Source organism: Maniola hyperantus, chromosome 2 (genome assembly GCF_902806685.2).
Source record: "Maniola hyperantus chromosome 2, iAphHyp1.2, whole genome shotgun sequence".
NCBI lineage: Eukaryota > Metazoa > Arthropoda > Insecta > Lepidoptera > Nymphalidae > Maniola > Maniola hyperantus.
This window is the reverse complement of record NC_048537.1, coordinates 8510854-8530182: the sequence shown is the minus strand read 5'-3', so window position 1 is coordinate 8530182 and position 19329 is coordinate 8510854. Positions and strand designations below refer to the sequence as shown.

Sequence of the window (19329 nt, the reverse complement as noted above, 5' to 3'; positions counted from 1 at the left end):
GCGCTATGAGCTGACTGAACTTGAAGAGCGAGCTTTTCCTTGGCTGCTAGCTTTATTTTCAACTTGTTTTACTCTCATATCTCTATTTCGGGTAACTTAATGTAAACAACAAACTTTTATACACTGCTGAGAATGTAAGAGGATACCAAATTCGTTTATACCGAGTCAGCAATGAATGTTGTGCCATAGATTCAGTACTTTTATGATTTGTGTGGACTGGGTAGCAGACATGTGGATTGTGGGCCCCATGGCCCCAGCTAAGTTTGGCGGGAGCTCGGCAGAACCGCAGCCGCCGCGCCGGCCCGCCGCCGCCGGCGCCCGGCGCCCGGCCCGGCAGTGCATACTTGTTCGCCGTGGTGACAGGTGGCACGATGCCCCAAGAAAATTAAGTTGCGCTCGCGTATTCCATTCTTTTGTTTATAACACTTGTTGTGCACATGCAAAGACTAAGACTTTCTACAACTCGGCTAGACTATAAGTTTTTGTTAAGATGTTAACTTAAAAGTGTTGTGAAAGTGCAAAAAGAAAATACCGGCTCCTCCGTCCACACGTACAATTCGTATGCGAAATAGTCATGAACTATGTTCGTAATCCTCGTATGGAGAGTGGCAGGAAACTGAGTTTTGGATCTGAGACCTACTAGTAAGTAAGTAGTTAAAGTTTTTTGTAGGGCACTATCTGTCTGATTATGGGGCAATTTATGTGTGCATTGGAGCGGAAGTAGTTAGTGTGGTAAAGCAGGCACTGATATTAAGTTAGAGTGGCTCCAGGCAGTGAATAGCCACGGCTAAGTTGAACGCCCGCCGCGCCGCCGTGGCCGATGTCACCGCTCATCCAATCGCAACCACAGAATTACCTCACCTTGAAAATATTAAAGCCAATTTAACCACAATTGCACGCATTGTCCGTGCCTAGCCAGTTCGTTGGTCACTGACGGTAAACACAGAACACTGAACCTCATTGTAGTTTTAATACATTAGAAGAAAGTTGTTATTTTTAGGGTTCCGTACCTCAAAAGAAAAAAAGGAACCCTTATAGGATCACTTTGTTGTCTGTACTCTGTATGTCTGTTTGTCCGTCGCGTCTGTCAAGAAAACAAAGTTGACCTAGAATTATGTAATTTGGTAGGTAGCTAGGTTTTAGTAGATAGCACAAATAAAGGAATAAATCTAAAAACCGTGAATTGTGTGTATCACAAAAAAAATTTAATGTGTTCATGAACAAATTAGTTATCAATTTTGAAAGTTAGATTAACTAGGTATACCTATTACCTACCAAGTGGGGTATCATATAAAAGGGCTTTACTTAACATTCTAAAACAGATTTTTATTTGTTGACATTTATAAGTTTTTAATTTATCGTGCAAAATGTCGAAAAAAAAATGACTGTAATACGGAACCCTCGGTGCGCGAGTCTGACTCGCACTTGGCCGGTTTTTTCATAACGTTTTATCTATGGTTTTGTCTTTCAATAGCAGCAGATATCAGACATTTCGTCAACTTAACAGAATGCTTAATTAGCTAAAAAATCTTGTATCGAGTTCTGCGTACCTATACGAGGTAGGTACCTACTTAAGATATTATAGGTAATAGGAAAATTACTAAACCGACTAAGAATAACCAAAAATCTTCGAAATCTAAACTTTTGAGGTGTTCCTTCACTTACAGGGTGACGAAAATTAAGTTGAGTTATAGACCAAAAATATTTCATGAAAACTTTTAGTCTAAGACGCTGACTCAATGATATTATTTACAATTTAAGCTCGTAAATTCAATTAAAATTCAAAAATATTTAGTTTTTCCAGAGATTCTCCGATTACTAAATTCTCGGGTTACTTCGTCTTGGTGGCCGACAACCTTTAGTTATTCAAGCACCCATTACGAATTACTAAGTAGGTAGCTGTCGACGTATTCAAGTGTCATTCAAATTCCGTGATCCTAATTCTAAGATTTCTACGATACAACATACACAGAGAGGTACCAACATGCTCGTATTTATGTAACAGTTCAGACCTTAGTACACATCTACTTATCATAACTTTTCAAATCTCTACTAGGTAGGTACGACCTACCTGTCGTAGTAGAGCATGTAACAATACTTATAACCAACTAATAATATTATCCGTAACTATTAAATGTAATTATTTAATTATGATTCTTTATTTTAAAAAGATAACATAACGCTTAAATTAAGGATTGGTCTCCGCTTGTTTTTAGTTAAGTTTAACAAGTTTAACTTAAGTTAAGGATAGAAATAGATAGCCCTCCATTTCTACTCGACATGCAATGATCGACACCATTGTACTTACCTACCTACCATTTAAATAGTTTTCATGGGTTTCGAGCAACAGTTCGAAGACCGCAGTCAAGACTCTCTAACCTAAAATGCCCATTTTAGTATGTAGTATTGTGACTTCCAATATGATATGTACATTACCAACGTCAAAACAAAAACTCAAAACTGGCCATCAAAGAAGAAAAGAAAAAGAAACTACAAAACACACATTTTCTTTGAGATTCAACGAACTTGTAAACTGCAATAGCTGTCGTAAAGTGCCTCCGCTAGTTGACTTGGTAGCTAGTAGTTGGCACGAGGCCTGGCACTCCTAACACGTGTACCACGCCAAATACAAATGCTGTATTTTTCGGCTGACGATGTCCTCTAGGGACAACGCCATCTTTCTTTGCCAGTACGATCCCGTCCTTTCCGTGATAAAAGAAACTAATGTAGGTAGATCCTTTCAACGTAGAAATTGGGTTGGCAATATCATTCGTTTAGGTACTTAGATAGGTACTTACCCACTTACCACTTTTAGCTTTTAATTGAAATACTTGTTTCAAACAAAGCCTTACTCTATCCGATTTGAATACTTCGTCTGTTTTAAACACACGAGGCAGAAGTCAAAATAAAACTTTCACCGCGGAATTCGTTTGATTGAATAAAGATGACCTTTTCCTACCTTGTACACATAATATATCTTCAAGCAAGCAATCCTGTCCTGAGGAAACTTGCATGCCTGCAGATGTTCTCCATAATGTTATCAAAGGTGTGACCCGTTCTCTGTAGTGAGCCGGCGATGGGTTGATCATGATGATGATGATGAAACCTGTCCTTTGTTACAGTATGCATTCCTTTTATTACATCTTGTTAGTAGGTAGCTATATTTTATTACCACAAATTATACTTAAGTACAACATTATATTGATATTTTACAATATTATCTTTATTAAAGAAGATAAATATAATATATGTAGGTATTAAATCAACATAGCTCGAATATTTTATCATGTTCCTTTCCTCTAAAATCCAATTAAAAAGTTAATAAAACGTTTTTACTTTACGACTTCTGTTTTTATTGCCTACGAAGAAGAGAATTACAAAACTTGATAAATCAATCTTGAAAAGGCAATAAAGAAATAGTAAGTAATTGTTTCAAAATGGATTTTTGCAACTTTTAAGACTCTGTACTTTACCTACTTAACAGAATCGTAAGCTTTTTATTATTCCTACTAAGTAGTTTGAGTAAATGTATTTGTACTTTCAAAGATTTTTTAGTAATACAAAACTGGTCATGGGTGAGACAGAGCTTTAATAGTATTAAGTAGGTCCCTAAAACCTTACAACATTATAACCACGAAGAACTATGATTAATCAAGCAGGGTCATAAACACAGATGCCCGTGAGGAAAAGAGGTTGATTTTGGAATTCACCGACTCGTTTGTCAAAAGAACGCTGATAGGCTTTTTCGGCTGATACGCTTAACAGGGCTCTTGCCACCACAGATTTTCCTATGCTCATTGAACCGGTGGGGATTAGTCGCGATGATAGCAGGGACCTGATTGATTGACGCTGGTTCCATGGGAACGGGAATGGGCCATAAAGTGGGAAATGTGGGATGCAACGTTGGCCCCGTGTCATATCAAGGAGACAGCATAAAGACCGGGAGCCGCAGCAGAAAGTATGCCTCTATACCTATCGAGTTAAATTAATCCGTTTGCCGTGGAGAACCTGAGGTCATGGAGCTAAACATTTTTTAAGAGATATTCAGCGCTGTTAATTCGCTCGTTTTTTGCGCAAAGGATCAACCTGGCTATCCAGCGTCGAAAGGTAGTCATTATTCTTGGCACCATTCCACGTGGACATGATTTGTTTGTACAGTAACGATGAAAAAAAGGATAAAAAAGGTTAATTTTCAATAAAAATAGTAAAGAGTTGTGGTTTTCATTCAATTATAATTTACGGTATTAATTTTCATTAAAAGCTGAGCGGTCATTAATTTATTATTTATCAGTCACAGCTAGAGAAACTTGGCTGGGGTCAAGTGCCTCTTGCTCTCAATGAGGGTTCGTAAATCGTGGTTGACTCAGAGGACCGCCCACTTCAAATGCTCCTTGCTTCTTTTGTCCTTCCCAGTTCCCACTAAGATATTTTGAGAGTTCGTTATATTCGTGACGGTCGAATCAACAATTTTATTTGGAAGAATTCAAAATAGATTAAAGGCGTACTTACTATAATTATTCGTCGTGTTTTTAGAATTTGCATTCGTTCCTCCTGAATAAAGCATGAAAAATATAATGAGTATTTCCTTTCGCATGAAATGAGTGTTATCTCTTTGGTGTCAACTTTCCTTATTCTTTAGACAAATAATAGACTTAGAGCCAGCGCGTGCCAGACCTTCGTTATTTTATAAAAGCTGAAAGTTTCAATAAGATGCGTATTGTCCCCAGCACTGGGAGAAACGTTTGCTTGGATGTTTGCTTGGATCATGGTGGCTTTGGGAGATAACAGGTAATAAAGGTGTAAAAAATCTTACGCCAAAGTATTAAATCTAATTTCTGTATATTTTCTTCGGAATAGTCTTAGAAGTAAGTACTTTAACGTAACATTTTTTACACCTTTATTACATGCTATCTCCCAAAGCCACCATGATCGAAACAAACATCCAAACAAACGTTCTTCCCAGTGTTGGGGACAATACTCAGAGAAACTTTCAGTTTTTATAAAATAACGAAGGTCTTGCATGCGCTGGCTCTCTCTCTATAATAAAATTTGACAGAAAATGATTGTGCTGGTATCAATGTTATTTGATGATTTTATTCATCATCTATCTACGATTACAATGGTATTTTATTACGTTTGCCTTAATACAAAAGAATCTACTACCTAAAACTAGAACCAATGGCTTAATACGAAATACGAATCCGTTTTAAAATATTAAGTACCAGCTCATGCTGGCGACTTCGTCCGCGTGGACTACACAAATTTCAAAAAAAAATATTTAGGGGTTAAATTTTCAAAAATCCTTCCTAAGCGGATGTCTACATCATAATAGTAATAGCTACCTACATGCCAAATTTCAGCCTGATCAATCCAGTGGTTTGAGCTGAGCGTTCATAGATCAGTCAGTCAGTCAGTCAGCTTTTCGTTTTCGTTATATATATATAGATAAATGCATTTATTGCATTCACTTTAGTTGCTTTAAGCATAGATACTTATAAGATTAAGGATAACATATTCTACATTTAAAAAAATACAAATTATATTACCACAGTATAGTGTATTACCACAGTTTTACGATATGGATTACTTACCTTTATAAATAGCAAAGAAGCAATAGTAGATATAACCGATGTTAAACAATACTGACATGAATTAGCGTTTTTCTTACTAAGTATGTAGAGCATAAACAAATGTCTAGTGTACAAGTAGGCAAGTAGATTAGAAAAACATGTTTTATGTTTAACAAATATTTATTATTCTGTCTTCTACTTTTCAGCTCTTACCTTGATTTCTCTTACATGTCGATGGCGAACTAGTGTTAGCACCACAATGCTTTGGACTAGGAATTTAGGCAATTCTACTTTTTATACTAAGTTTGTATTATGACTAAAAATGCTCTGGGCATTTCTGAGACTTGCCTAAGCCAATCGCAAGGTGCAGCCACTTTTGGTTTAGCCTATATCATATACCAATCCCCTGGGGTCCCAGGGTGCTGGATTGGCGACCTCGCATCGGAAGGCGCAGTGTTAAAAGATCCCCCCCACTAGGTGGACGGACGACATCAGACGAGTCGTAGGGAGCCGCGACCGAGCCGAGACCTTTGTCCAACAGTTGACGTGTATCGGTTGATGATGATAATGATGATATCATATACGTTCCTGCAACAAGACGTATGATGTAAAGCATCAGCGTAGGAAGAATTCAGGCCTGGTTCTGTAACCACAATATGTTTGTGCAATGTGTTCGGGTTATGTTATTGGCAGCTGCTGTTTCTGGACAACATTTATGTTATTTGGTGTGGCTCATATTTTGCATTTATAGGTAACCTTGATATAATTGTATAAGTGTGCCGTAGCATTAATGTGGCAGTTGAATTCCTTTATTGATATTTGTACCCTGGCACAATTGTTTTCCTTTTTTTTTAAATATGTACAGGTCTACTGTATTTTGTTGCAATAAAGGTTTATACTTATCAATTCCGGTAGGATCAAAATCCTAGGTAGAATAAAATATTTTCTGAGTTACATACGGTAAGCCACATCACATGTACATGTTTTAACTGCACCTTTCAACTGTACAGACAACCCTGCGAGTTACGCCCTTACACGTATGGTTAGTAGGTATAATCTACATGAATATTTGCGGGCAGGAGGCGGCGCGGGCGCGGACGCGTCGCGGTCGCACAATGAAGCCTTAGTTGCACAATGCCCATTTCCGATTACCAGATTGAATCGTGGCATCAAAGTGCTGTCGTTCCAATAATAACCGCCAGAACAGAATAGAATATTGTTACACCGTCAGGCGTCATCTCTGTTACACTTAGGTCATGCTTAGGTCATATAATATGTCAGTTATGTCTGAAATGAAAATAATAGTTATTGAACAATCTGCACCTGCGGTTTCCATTTAGCATTAGACAAAATATTTTAAAACCTCATCATCATTATCATCTTGATCAACCCATCGCCGCCTCACTACAGAGCGGGTCTCCTCTCAGAATGAGAAGGGATTTGGCCATAATCTACGACGCTGTCCATTGTCCATGTGCGGATTGGCAGACTTCATTCACCTTTGATAACATTATGAAGAACTCTCAGGTGTGCAGGTTTCCTCATAACGTTTTCCTTTACCGTTAAAGCAAGTGATATTTAAATACTTAAAACGCACATTACTCCGAAAAGTTAGAGGTGCGTGCCCGGGATCGAACCCCCAGACCGGAATAGAAGGCGGATGCCTTATCCACTAGGCTATCACAGCTTTTAACCAAGACCTATTATTATCCAATTTCCATACTTTATTGTAGTACTAGCTGATGCCCGCGACTTCGTACGCGTGGAATTAGATTTTTTAAAAATCCCGTGGGAACTCTGTGATTTTCCGGGATAAAAAGTAGCCTATGTCACTCTCCAGGTCTTTATCTATACCCATGCAAAAAATTACGTCAATCCGTTGCACCGTTGCGACGTGATTGAAGGACAAACCAACAAACCAACAAACAAACACACTTTCGCATTTATATAAGGGTACGGATTTTGAGCCATACCCATGAGTCATGACTGCTTATTGCACGTGTGAGATTTTAGATAAAAAGAGAAGTTAAGACAGTGGGCTTTAATAGTGATGATAAATTAAATCCAATGATTACTAATGAAAGTTATCATTTATCAATTATTTGTCAGGTAAGGCCAAATAATAAGTAATTAAAAATCAAGCAAAGCATCTGCCGTATTATTTCAAAGTAAGAATCCTAATCATCTAAACAGGCTTCTATAATAATTAGAAGCTAACAACCTAGTGTTTACTTTTATCTCAATGTGTAAAATAAATAGCACAAGAGGGTAGGTGATAAATACAGAAGTAAAACCAACCAAGTCGAATAATAATTGAATTGTATTGTTCAGCATTGATCTATTTATATTAAAATGAATCTACCACCCATTTCGCTAAGGTGTTTAGTCATGGAGAAGAAAGGGCAAAGAAACTCCATAACACACATCTTTTAAAACATTAGAACGTTGAGCAAAGTAGTAGGTACATATTTGGTACACAGTTACAACAGGTAACCTATAAAAGGCAAATGATTACATTACATTATAATTATAATACAATATAAGAATACTTAACTTCAGTAAGGTCCGCTGTGTTTGCTCTGGGCTGTCGATACAAGACTGTCCCCTCTCTGTCGAGGTAGGGTACTTTTATAACACTGCCATCGCAAACCAGGCGGATGTCGACTATCACATGATCTTAATATTAATCATTATTTATTTTAGGTTTGTTGACAAAAGGTATGTTGACACACCCAATTTACAATAATAAAATCAGTGACATTGATGGTCTACGTATTAATAATTTACAATAATAATAAGCGACTTAAATTGTCAGTTTACACAACATTATTATTTCACATAATAGCTATTGCCAACTGTATGTTGACAATAGCTTAGTATAATGTCACTCTTAGTGCATTGACAGTATTTAATTTACAATGAATAATTAGTTACCAGTATTGACAATTCACATAATATTATTTATCGTATTGTCACATTCCTAAATATTAAATTAAACAACATACAAGAAAAGATACTATTCAAATCATACCCTTTCCGTACATTGACAGTATTTAATTTACAATTTTACAATGAATAATTAGTTACCAGTATTGACAATTCCCATAATATTATTTATCGTATTGTCACATTCCTAAATATTAAATTAAACAACATACAAGAAAAGATACTAATTAAATCATACTCTTTCCGTACATTGATATTGAATCCGGAAACGGAATTACGATTCTGTTTTAAATATCACAACAAACATTTACTTCAGACTCCCAAGTTTATGATTAGATGAATTTTAGCATAATAATTATGTATCCAATTTTATCGTAATATAACACGGCCATACTGACAAGTACTTCGTTCCCGAAGTACATAGGGAAATTAGAAAGAAAAGAAAAAAAAATCTAGCTAAGAGCTAAATAAAAAAAATTACTGTAAGCTAAAAGATCTATAAGCTAAGGAAGATCTATAAGCTAAAATGATCTATAAGCTACAGCTACCTAGTTTAACTGTCCCTAACTGGCTGCGCCCCATAATTTAATGTTTAATTTTTATTTTTTTTGTATAATATGTTTAGTTTTTGTTTTATTTTTATTAGTTTTATAAAGCAAGGGGTCTTGTACTAGACTCTTGCCCAGTAGAGGTCATTACTAGACCTCGCTACTTACTGGCACCGTCCGAACAAGCCGTCTAACATTACCAACCAATATTTTTAAACTTTTTTTTTTTTATTGGTACTAGTAATGATTAGTGCCGGCAGCCCTAACTAACTGGCCTAACCGCTGCCCCCCCATAAATGGGTCTTGTACTAGACTCTTGCCCAGTAGAGGTCATTACTACACCTCGCTACTTACTGGCACCGTCCGAACAAGCCGTCTAACATTACTAACCAATATTTTTTAATTCTTTTTTTTTTTTTTTATTGGTACTAGTAATGATTAGTGCCGGGCAGCCTAACTAACTGGCCTAACCGCTGCCTCCCCATAAATGGGTCTTGTACTAGACTCTTGCCCAGTAGAGGTTATTACTAGACCTCGCTACTTACTGGCACCGTCCGAACAAGCCGTCTAACATTACTAACCAATATTTTTTAACTCTTTTTTTTTTTTTTTTTTTTTATTGGTACTAGTAATGATTAGTGCCAGGCAGCCTAACTAACTGGCCTAACCGCTGCCGCCCCATAAATGGGTCTTGTACTAGACTCTTGCCCAGTAGAGGTCATTACCTAGACCTCGCTACTTACTGGTACCGTCCGAACAAGCCGTCTAACATTACTAACCCTTTTTTTTTTTTTTTTTGGGTCTAGTAATGATTAGTGCCGGGCAGCCTAACTACCTAGCTAACTGTCTGCCGCCCCCATAAATGGGTCTCGTACCAGGACATTACTGAATTATCACCAATAAGATGTATCACACCAATGGTGTAATACCAGCACTGTCAAGTCGAGCCGTCTAACATTACCCGACCAATGAAAAGGGCAATGATTAGTGCCAGGCAGACCTAACTAACCTAACTCCCTTTGTTTTATATGTTTGAATAATAAAAATTGTCCCCTTTGGGAATAATAACATCCGTTTCATACGGGAATAAAAAATTGTCCCCTTTGGGAATAATAACATCCGTTCCATACGGGAATAATAACATTTGTCCCATTCGGGGATAATCATTGGATTTTTTTTTTTTTTTTTTTTTTGTTGGTTGCTACATTCGGGAGTCTTAACATTTTGTCACATTGTGAGTCTTAACATTTTGTATCCATTGAGCATATTTTTTTTTTTTTCTTCCTCTGTTCTGTCATTTAGCATAAATTATTAGTATGTTTTATTACCATTCGGCCATCTTGATAAGTACTTCGTTCCCGAAGTACATAGAAAAATAGAAAAATGCAGCCAGTGAACTTAAATGAACAGCGGCAACAAAAGTACCGACATAAAAAAAAATAAGATTGCTCCATTCACAAAACGATATTCAATGATTCAATGTCAATGTTACTGTCATAAAAACCAGGATAGCCAGACGTCAGACCGAAATCAGAGTAGAATAGAATATGTTTTCTTTGTTGTTACCAAACAATGTTCCCCAATGTTAATATGTATACGGTTACTACTATTACGGTTAAAGAACTTTATTCTCACTAAGAAATAAATTCACTTACATGAGAAATTTAACAAATAAACAGTAGGTATCTTATCCACACATCCACTGCGATTTTATACAAAATAAAGTGGGTAGAAATAGAATTGGCAAAACACGGATTACTAGAAACGGCTTGGTAGTAGTATAATAGTAATAATATCTGTACCTATGTGTATGTATTACATATGTATTATAGTAAGTATAGGGTTTATAGTATATATAAATGTATACATATATCGCACCGACGACACACTGTCGCAACCCAAAACATGTCAAATTTGAGTGACTGACTAACTGTCGTGATACCCTAACCAATATTGCATCATCTTTAGTTACATCTAAATTCGACGAAGAAGGACGTGACAGTTTACTGTTTAGACCGCATTAATTCAAATTGGAACGATATTGTTGAATCAGGTATGTAAAAGTTCAACTATGAATTCGAGTTAATACAATATAGCTGATTTAAACCTAAATAGATATTTCTAGTGTGTAGGTGTATTTCTAGTTATTACACTATTATCGATTCACAGAAATGAAATTTAAAATAGTATTTTCACTTAAGACACCCTTATTGGTTTAGTAAGTCATTTTAATGTGAGTTAAATTGTGACCAGTGGGGTAGTAATTTTAATGTGAAGCTGGAAACCAAACGTTATTTTTCTGTTGCTTTGACACCAGCATAAACAATTAAACAAAAATATTAAAAGACGAAAGAACTGCTCGACAAAATATGATTCCCAGGACCTATTATGAATCTTACTTGCGAAGTTTGACTGGTTGATTTTAAGTACTTAAATAAAAAATATTGCTGTCATTTTGATGCTAATTATTAGAAACAGACTGATGTAAAACTAGTTTAAGTATACTATTATTATAGAAATACTATTATTTAATTTTGCCTAGCTCCAATTTAGTGACTACGTACAATTACTGTGCAGTAACAACAATAGCTGATTATTTAAGTTAAAAAAAAATATTTTGATTGGCTCTGTTTTTTTTTTTTGTATTCAAGACAAATTTTGTTTATTGTTTTGGAAGGTTTTTTTTTTTGTTGAAAAAGGCAGAAATTGTTGAAATTAAATTATTACTTTTTATAAATAAAAACTGATTATCTGATTGAACTTTCTTGATTATCTGGTTTTATTTATCAATGTCCAAACCTGAATGTGAAAATTATTTTTTTGGAGGGAACTATAAAACTTAAAACTAAATTAAATAATTGTTGTAACTACAAAATTATACTCAAAACCATAAGGAAAAAGTCAAACATTATTTATAGTAACTCAAAAATTTTCAGCAATAACTATACAACTAAAAATAATTACTCTTTCTGAAAACTTTTTTTTTTTTGAGCAATACAGTCTTAACTCAAAAATTGCGAATTACAGTTACTACCTGTAATTTTGAAATAATTAGTAAATGATAATTGCGTTAATATTATTTATAAACCTTATAAAGTAAGCACTTTATAAAATCTATAACAGGAAGTGAATAATCAGTTTTTCGTCGATTCTGAAAAAGTCATTCTCTGAGTCACGACAGCACTGCATCACTAGTGCGACACGTATATTTAAAAATGTTTATATGTTTGTATTTTATTTTTATTTTTATAGTCATGTATGTGAATTTAGTATGAAAATATATTGTAGTTATATTTATATGTAACTATGTAATGTAGCATATGGTTTTTTTTTGAGGTATTAATTGTAAGTAGGTGTTATATTATTGAAACCATTTATTGAGTAGTATTAAGTCATTTTGTGCATCTGTGATGATTGTGTGTATTGAGTTGCCATAGTAAAATAAACATGTATCATCAGCGTACAACAGTATGTTTCCTTTTAAACCTATTTCATTTATACTATCAATATAGATCAGGAATAACAAAGGCCCTAATATTGATCCCTGAGGAACGCCAAATGTACAAACAGGTTTTGGTTTACTCCTATGATCTCCAGTTTTTTTTTATTACCGCTTGAATAAATATGTTCTTTATTTGATTTGTATGTATATCAAACAAACTCAAAACAGGAATAAATTAATAACACGTTGTAACGTAGGTATTTCCTAAAATAAAATGTAGGACGTATTATTATTTTTAGTAGGATGACCAATAGAAAAAAAAAATAGGTTCCTATTTACTTGATTGGTTTGTCAAAATAATAAGATAAAATAAAATCAGGTTCAACCTAACCTCAAAGTTTATTGCTGATATGTGGGAACAATAAGAATATTTTATTAAATAAGAAAATACTTTTGAAATGAGATATTTCGACAAAAGAAGATTAAAATATAAAACAAACTATATTTAAGGGGAATTATTCTTAAGCGAAGTTATAATAATATTATAGAGTTAAGAATAAAATTAATGTAAGAAATCTCAAAGAATTTGTAGTTATATTATTATTATTATTATTTTGTATGTGGAAACAGTTTGGTAATCTTAATCCTTATTTATTAAAAAAAATGTTAAATGTTATAATAACGTCACTGAGTAGAAAAAAAAATACTTGAGTAGGCAATCTGCTTTGCGTTGTTTTAAGAAAAGGAAATTAGTTGAACGACAAAATTGTTCGAATGGATAATCTCTTGTGTTGTTTTAAGAAAAGACAAATAGTTGAATTATTTTAAGAAGCAAAATAAATAAATATAGTTTATGTTTAAGTTTAATTAATCAGAATAAGTTAATTTCTTCAAGTTTTGAGCTGTAAGTACGGTGCGATTTCTTAAAAGCAAACCTTTTTGTTTCGGTATATCATAACGTTCTAAATGTTCAGTAAAGCCAGTTGTTTTTCGAGATTTTCAGCTAGCAATACAAGCCACTCTCGCGCCGAACACCGGACTATCCTGATTGGTGGATAGCACTGATATATTCGCATCACACGTCATTAGTGATGCATTAACTGTCCGTTGCAAGTCACCGTGCGTCACGGTCGTACATACATACAGAGCGTCTCCCCACGCCGTGCGTGAGAAATACAACTACAAAAATATTCGAATCCCACGTTTTACCCCACCGGTGGACAATTGTGCTGTGCCGTGCCCATCCCTTTGTGTGCTGGTGATTTTTGGACGTTCCAAATCAAGCGGTAAGTGGTAGTTTTGTAAGTTGTAGATTTTGGGAAACTCTGAGCAACTGAACACCCTTTTTCCTAATTTTTATAATTATTATTGGTCCTTCGTTAGCTCTCCAACATTTCTGGCCTCCGAGCCGGATTAAGTTATATATTTTCATAAAAAACCAGTGATAACATTGAAATAACCTTGAAAGTTCTAAATATTTATCTTATTTATTCTATTATTTACGTAAAATATATTTATTTCTATGCTAAAATATTAATAATTATATGTATTTTACGTATATTTCACTAGTTAATTAATAATTCGTAATTATTATTGCTAGAAACAACCATAAGATTCTTTTGTGTGCGAGGTGTCGGACCGGTAAATAACAAACATGGCCGAACCCACTCAGACAGAGAAACTTGAATTAAAGTTGAAAACATTGCATTTTAAACGAGATTACCTATTCACGAAAGCACAAAAACTATATGATTATTCGAAAAATATTAGAGATGATTCGAATAAGATGCAAAGCTTTCTAGCTCAGTTCTCGGAATTAGATAGTGTTCGAACTAAATTCGAAAATACGATTATGGAAATTTTGGAAATTGATATGCAATTAAAGCCTGGTATTAAGTTAACTACATCGCAATTAGATGCCTTTGAAAGTTTATATGAGAGTTGTAGTTTGCTGGCGCGTAAATATCAAGCGAAAGAAAAAGGCGGTATGTCAGAAAAAAGTGAATTAACGAAACCGTCGCTTCCAAAGTTAACATTATTCGAGTTTGATGGCGAATTAGAGAATTGGACAACATTTTATGATACTTTTCATTCGCTCGTACATAGCCGAGACTTTACAGAAATCGATAAATTTCATTATTTGCTTTCCTGTGTAAAAGGCAATGCACTTAACCTCGTTAAGAAGCTACCTATCACCGCAGCTAATTACCCACTAGTGTGGCAAAGCTTGTTGGAAAAATATCAGGACAATAGGGCGCTTGCGGATAGGTATCTCGACAAAATGTTAAATTTCACTCCTTTGCATAAGGATACAAGTGCGAATCTTACTTTATTTGTGGAAACGTTTGATCATTCGCTAAAAGCGATTCAAGCGCTTCGAATTGAAAACTTAGATGATTATTTAATGTGTCATTTAGCTTTGCGTGGCCTTGACCCTCATACAAAAAAGTTATTTGAAGAAAGTAGGGATCAGAAATCTATTCCGAAATTCAGCGAATTAATTGACTTTGTTAATAAACAAATTAAAGTTCTGGATCACGTGTTTCCCAGTACTTCTGCTAATATAAATACGCAGTCTAAAGCCAAACCAAGTTATAACAAAGGCAATCAAAACTCGAATTCGCGACAAACGTCAAAATCGGTTCTGACTACCTCCCGGATTAATAAGTCCGAATATAATAAAAATAGGTTAGTCTGCCCGCATTGCAATTTGGGGCACATGATATATAGGTGTGACGTTTTTAGGAAGTTACCAGTCGAGGAGCGAATTGACCGTGTCAAGGCTTTAAGACTATGTGTAAATTGCCTAAAAAAGCACGACCAGATCTGTACTGGTTATATGACCTGTGGGGTATGTACTGGTCATCACCATTACCTACTGCACAAAGACCAGGGTAGCGCGGTCTCTGTGGGCACCTCGGCCGTGCCGTCAACCCCAACCGCGCAGCCCAGCTCATCGTATGGGCAGCAAGCGCTCGTGTCGTCGTCTCACTCCGTGAGTGACTCGGTGCCAGCGCAAGATGCGCTGTGTTCTCTTAGCGAATACGGCGTAGTACTAGGAACGACGCGGACTCACATTCTCGATTTTAGCGGACAATATCAAGACTGCAGAGGAGTTATTGACTCCGGGGCGCAGACGTCCTTTATTACCGCCGAGTGTGCCCAACGTTTGGGACTCCCGCGTCAAAAGTGTCCTTTTTTGATCTCCGGCCTTGGCGGGGAATTCATTAAAAACCAAGGTATGGTAACGTGTACCATAAAACCGCGGCATCAGGACTGTCCTAAGTTTACGTTAAACATGGTCGTCGTAACTAAAGTCGCCGGTGATATGCCTAATGTTTATTTCCCGCGCGAAGTTGTTAGTCATTACGATAAATTCAACTTAGCTGACCCGCAATTTTATAAAAAATCGCGGGTTGATATACTTTTAGGTAACGACATAGTGTCGCAAATTGTAATAAATAAACCGTTGTTTATTAATTCCGAGATACCTAGCGTAATCGATACGGTATTCGGTTCTGTGATCAGTGGGAAACTTGTAATCGATAAAAAAGATAACCGGGAAAAGTCTCAAAATTATTGTTTGTCGGTGTCAGAGGGTGAGTCACTAGACCAAGCGTTACGTGCATTTTGGACAATCGAGGAGGTGCCGTGCACACCGTCCATAAACCCTCTCGACCAACTGGCCGAGGATATTTTTGTTAAAGAACACACGCGGGAATCGAACGGGCGTTATGTCGTACCTTTGCCACGCGTGCCCGGTCACCCGGAACTCGGTGAGTCATATTCCATCGCGGAGCGTCGTTTACTGTATACAGAGCGTAAGCTATCTCGTACTCCGGTCTTGCAGCAAGCGTACGCAGATTTTATGCGTGAATACGAGGCTTTAGATCACATGGAGTTATATGTAGGAGCGTCTCCTAGTAAATATATAATTCCTCATCATAGTATTTTACGACCGAGTTCCACCTCAACGCCCCTCCGTGTGGTGTTTGACGGGGCCAGTCGTACTAAAAATAATGTGGCGATTAATGATATATTGTTAACTGGGCCGAACCTTTATCGTGATATTTCGGCTATCATTATCAACTTTCGTCTTTTCAATTATTGCCTCGTCTGTGACGTTTGTAAAATGTACCGAGCGATACGACTAAAGGAAAGCGACCGGTGCTACCAACATATTTTATATAGGTCATCGCCCACTGAACCGATTAAATTATTTGAATTAAAAACCGTCACCTACGGACTTAGCTGTTCACCTTTTCTCGCGATACGTACGTTGATTCAGCTAGCTCGCGACGAAGAGGAACGTTTCCCGCTCGCCGCGCAAGTAATCAGAGAAGGGGTTTATATGGATGACGTCTTATATTCTTGTAATACCTACGAGGAGGCTTGTACGATTCAAGACCAACTTATAGGTATATTTGAAAGCGGTCGGTTTTTATTGAAAAAGTGGACGAGTAACAGCTCGGAACTATTGAATCGAATTCCTTCGGATCATAGGGAATGCCCTTTGACCTTTATGAAAGACGGAAACGAATGTACCATTAAGGTGCTCGGCTTAACTTGGACGCCTAAGTCCGACAACTTCGTTTTCGCCATAAATAAAACAGACCCAGTTTTGACCAAACGATCGGTCCTAAAATTATTAGCGTCTATTTACGACCCCGTCGGGTTCCTTACACCTTGCACGTTCCTTGCTAAATTAATTATGCAGGATTTATGGAAGTTAGGTATCGGATGGGATGAACCATTACCGCGCGAGATAGGTAACCGGTGGTCGACTTTCACTTCGGAACTCCCGCGCCTAGCGGACATACCTATCGAGCGCCACATGCTACTGCCTGGACAAACTGAATGCGAGTTAGTAGGTTTTTGCGATGCGTCGTCGCGCGGTTACGCCGCGTGCATTTACGTCGTTTCGAATGATGAGCGAGGCAAAGTTAAGGTTCGCTTAGTGACCGCTAAGTCTAAAGTGGCGCCGGTTAAACCTATGACTATTCCCCGATTAGAGCTCATGGGAGCTGTGCTACTTAGCAAGTTATTAAAGTTCGTTCAGGATAATCTAACACGGGTCAAAATTAATAGAATAACATGCTTAACCGACTCAACAATCGTGTTGTCATGGCTTAATACGGACGCCTATAAATTAAAAACGTTTGTGTGCAACCGTGTTGCACAAGTCACGGAGGTCGTACCTTCTCATAGTTGGCGTCATGTTAGCAGTGAGAACAATTTAGCAGATTGTTGTTCGCGTGGAGTTTCTCCAACTCAACTAGTCTCCGAACGTTTTCGGTGGCTAGAGGGCGCTGCGTGGTTGTATCAGCCCCCGACTGATTGGCCCATCTCAGTTTATATTCAGGAAAAGGAAGTTGAACCTCCTGAATTGAAACCTTTACAGAATTTATTCTCTGAACAATTAAATGACAATAACGAATCAAAAAGAGAATTTTGCGAACGACTATTGAATCGATTTTCGTCTTATTCTAAATTACAAAGATCCGTTGCGTGGATTCTGAGATGGCGCAATAGAATACGCTCTTCTATTCAATCTAAATGTTTGACCACTGAAGAATTGAATACAGCTCAGGACTCACTGATTCGATTGGTACAAGAGGTTCATTTCTCAGACGAACTCGATCGCTTATCAAGAAACGTTAAAGTTATTCCTTCACTAAAAAAGCTTTCGCCTTTTCTTGATTCCAGGGGCTTTCTCAGGGTAGGGGGTCGTATCACCTACTCTGAGCTACCGTATAACGCGAAACATCCTCGTCTCTTACCAAAAGACAGTTTGTTCACAAAATTGTTAATTGAATATTGTCATAAAAAATATTTACATGCCGGACCACGCGCGCTCCAAGGTTTAATCACGGAAAACTTTTGGATATTATTGGCTCGTAGCCTAATCAGATCCGGATTAATTAAATGCAGGGTTCGTTTCAAAACCAAACTGCCTCTGTTGCAACCTGGGATAGCGCTCTTGCCTTTCACCAGGTTAATAGACAAATTCTTGACTTTTCCAGAACTAACTATCGTATTCTGTAAAGTCAAAGCTATACTTATTTCGCTATATTTATGTCTCTTTACCACAAGTGACTTTAATATGTTGTCAGTCGGATATTTCCTTATCGGTAAAAGTCTAACGGCCGTGCCGGAATATTCTCTTGAACTTGAGCCGATCAGCGGATTGTCTCGCTGGCAATATCTTCAAAAAACTTTGAAGTTATTTTGGAAGCGATGGAGTCGCGAGTATTTAAATACACTTCAACAGCGTGCAAAGTGGTTCACGTCAAATATTAATCTTAACTTATTACTTATTAAAAATGAGAATGCGCCTCCATGTCAGTGGTCGTTGGGCAAAATAGAGGCCCTACATCCCGGCCCAGATGGCGTTGTTCGTTGTGTGACGTTACGCACACAAAAGAGTCGGTTGCAAAGACCGGTCAACAAGTTAAGCCCTCCACCCTATGTTAACTAATTCTCGTACTTAGAATATTATTATATTTCTTTTATTTTAGTTTAGGGCTTACTTATTTATTATTATTATTTGTATTAATTTTATGTTTATTTTAATATTTACTTTTTCCTCACTGGTAGGAAACCATTTTATGGTTTCGGTAGGGGGTGTGTTCAGTAAAGCCAGTTGTTTTTCGAGATTTTCAGCTAGCAATACAAGCCACTCTCGCGCCGAACACCGGACTATCCTGATTGGTGGATAGCACTGATATATTCGCATCACACGTCATTAGTGATGCATTAACTGTCCGTTGCAAGTCACCGTGCGTCACGGTCGTACATACATACAGAGCGTCTCCCCACGCCG

General features: G+C 36.8%; 2 protein-coding genes across 3 annotated transcripts in view; both read left to right on the top strand.

The window, feature by feature from the left end:
• The first annotated feature begins 229 nt into the window (after window positions 1-229).
• LOC138403636 (uncharacterized) lies at window positions 230-18535 on the top strand. The gene is made up of 4 exons (XM_069504983.1): window positions 230-356; window positions 4728-4788; window positions 15252-18114; window positions 18530-18535. The coding sequence occupies exons 1-4, from the start codon at window positions 230-232 to the stop codon at window positions 18533-18535; spliced, it is 3057 nt and encodes a 1018-aa protein (XP_069361084.1).
• The window catches only part of LOC117992680 (band 4.1-like protein 4), a 75928-nt gene continuing 56951 nt past the window's right edge, over window positions 353-19329 (top strand). The window contains exon 1 of one of the 2 annotated variants that reach the window (XM_034980393.2): window positions 353-642. The gene's annotated coding sequence lies outside the window, so the exon portion shown is untranslated. Of the gene's footprint in view, window positions 647-19329 lie in introns of both variants that reach the window. The other variant, XM_069503695.1, reaches the window with a different exon arrangement.

Excerpts from the sequence above, each read along its gene's own strand:
- LOC138403636 (XM_069504983.1), top strand. The coding sequence starts at position 230 with ATGTGGATTGTGGGCCCCATGGCCCCAGCTAAGTTTGGCGGGAGCTCG. Across the intron at positions 357-4,727 it reads GTGCATACTTGTTCGCCGTG|CACTGGGAGAAACGTTTGCT; the intron begins GTGACAGGTGGC and ends TATTGTCCCCAG. Across the intron at positions 4,789-15,251 it reads GTGGCTTTGGGAGATAACAG|GAAGTTACCAGTCGAGGAGC; the intron begins GTAATAAAGGTG and ends TGACGTTTTTAG.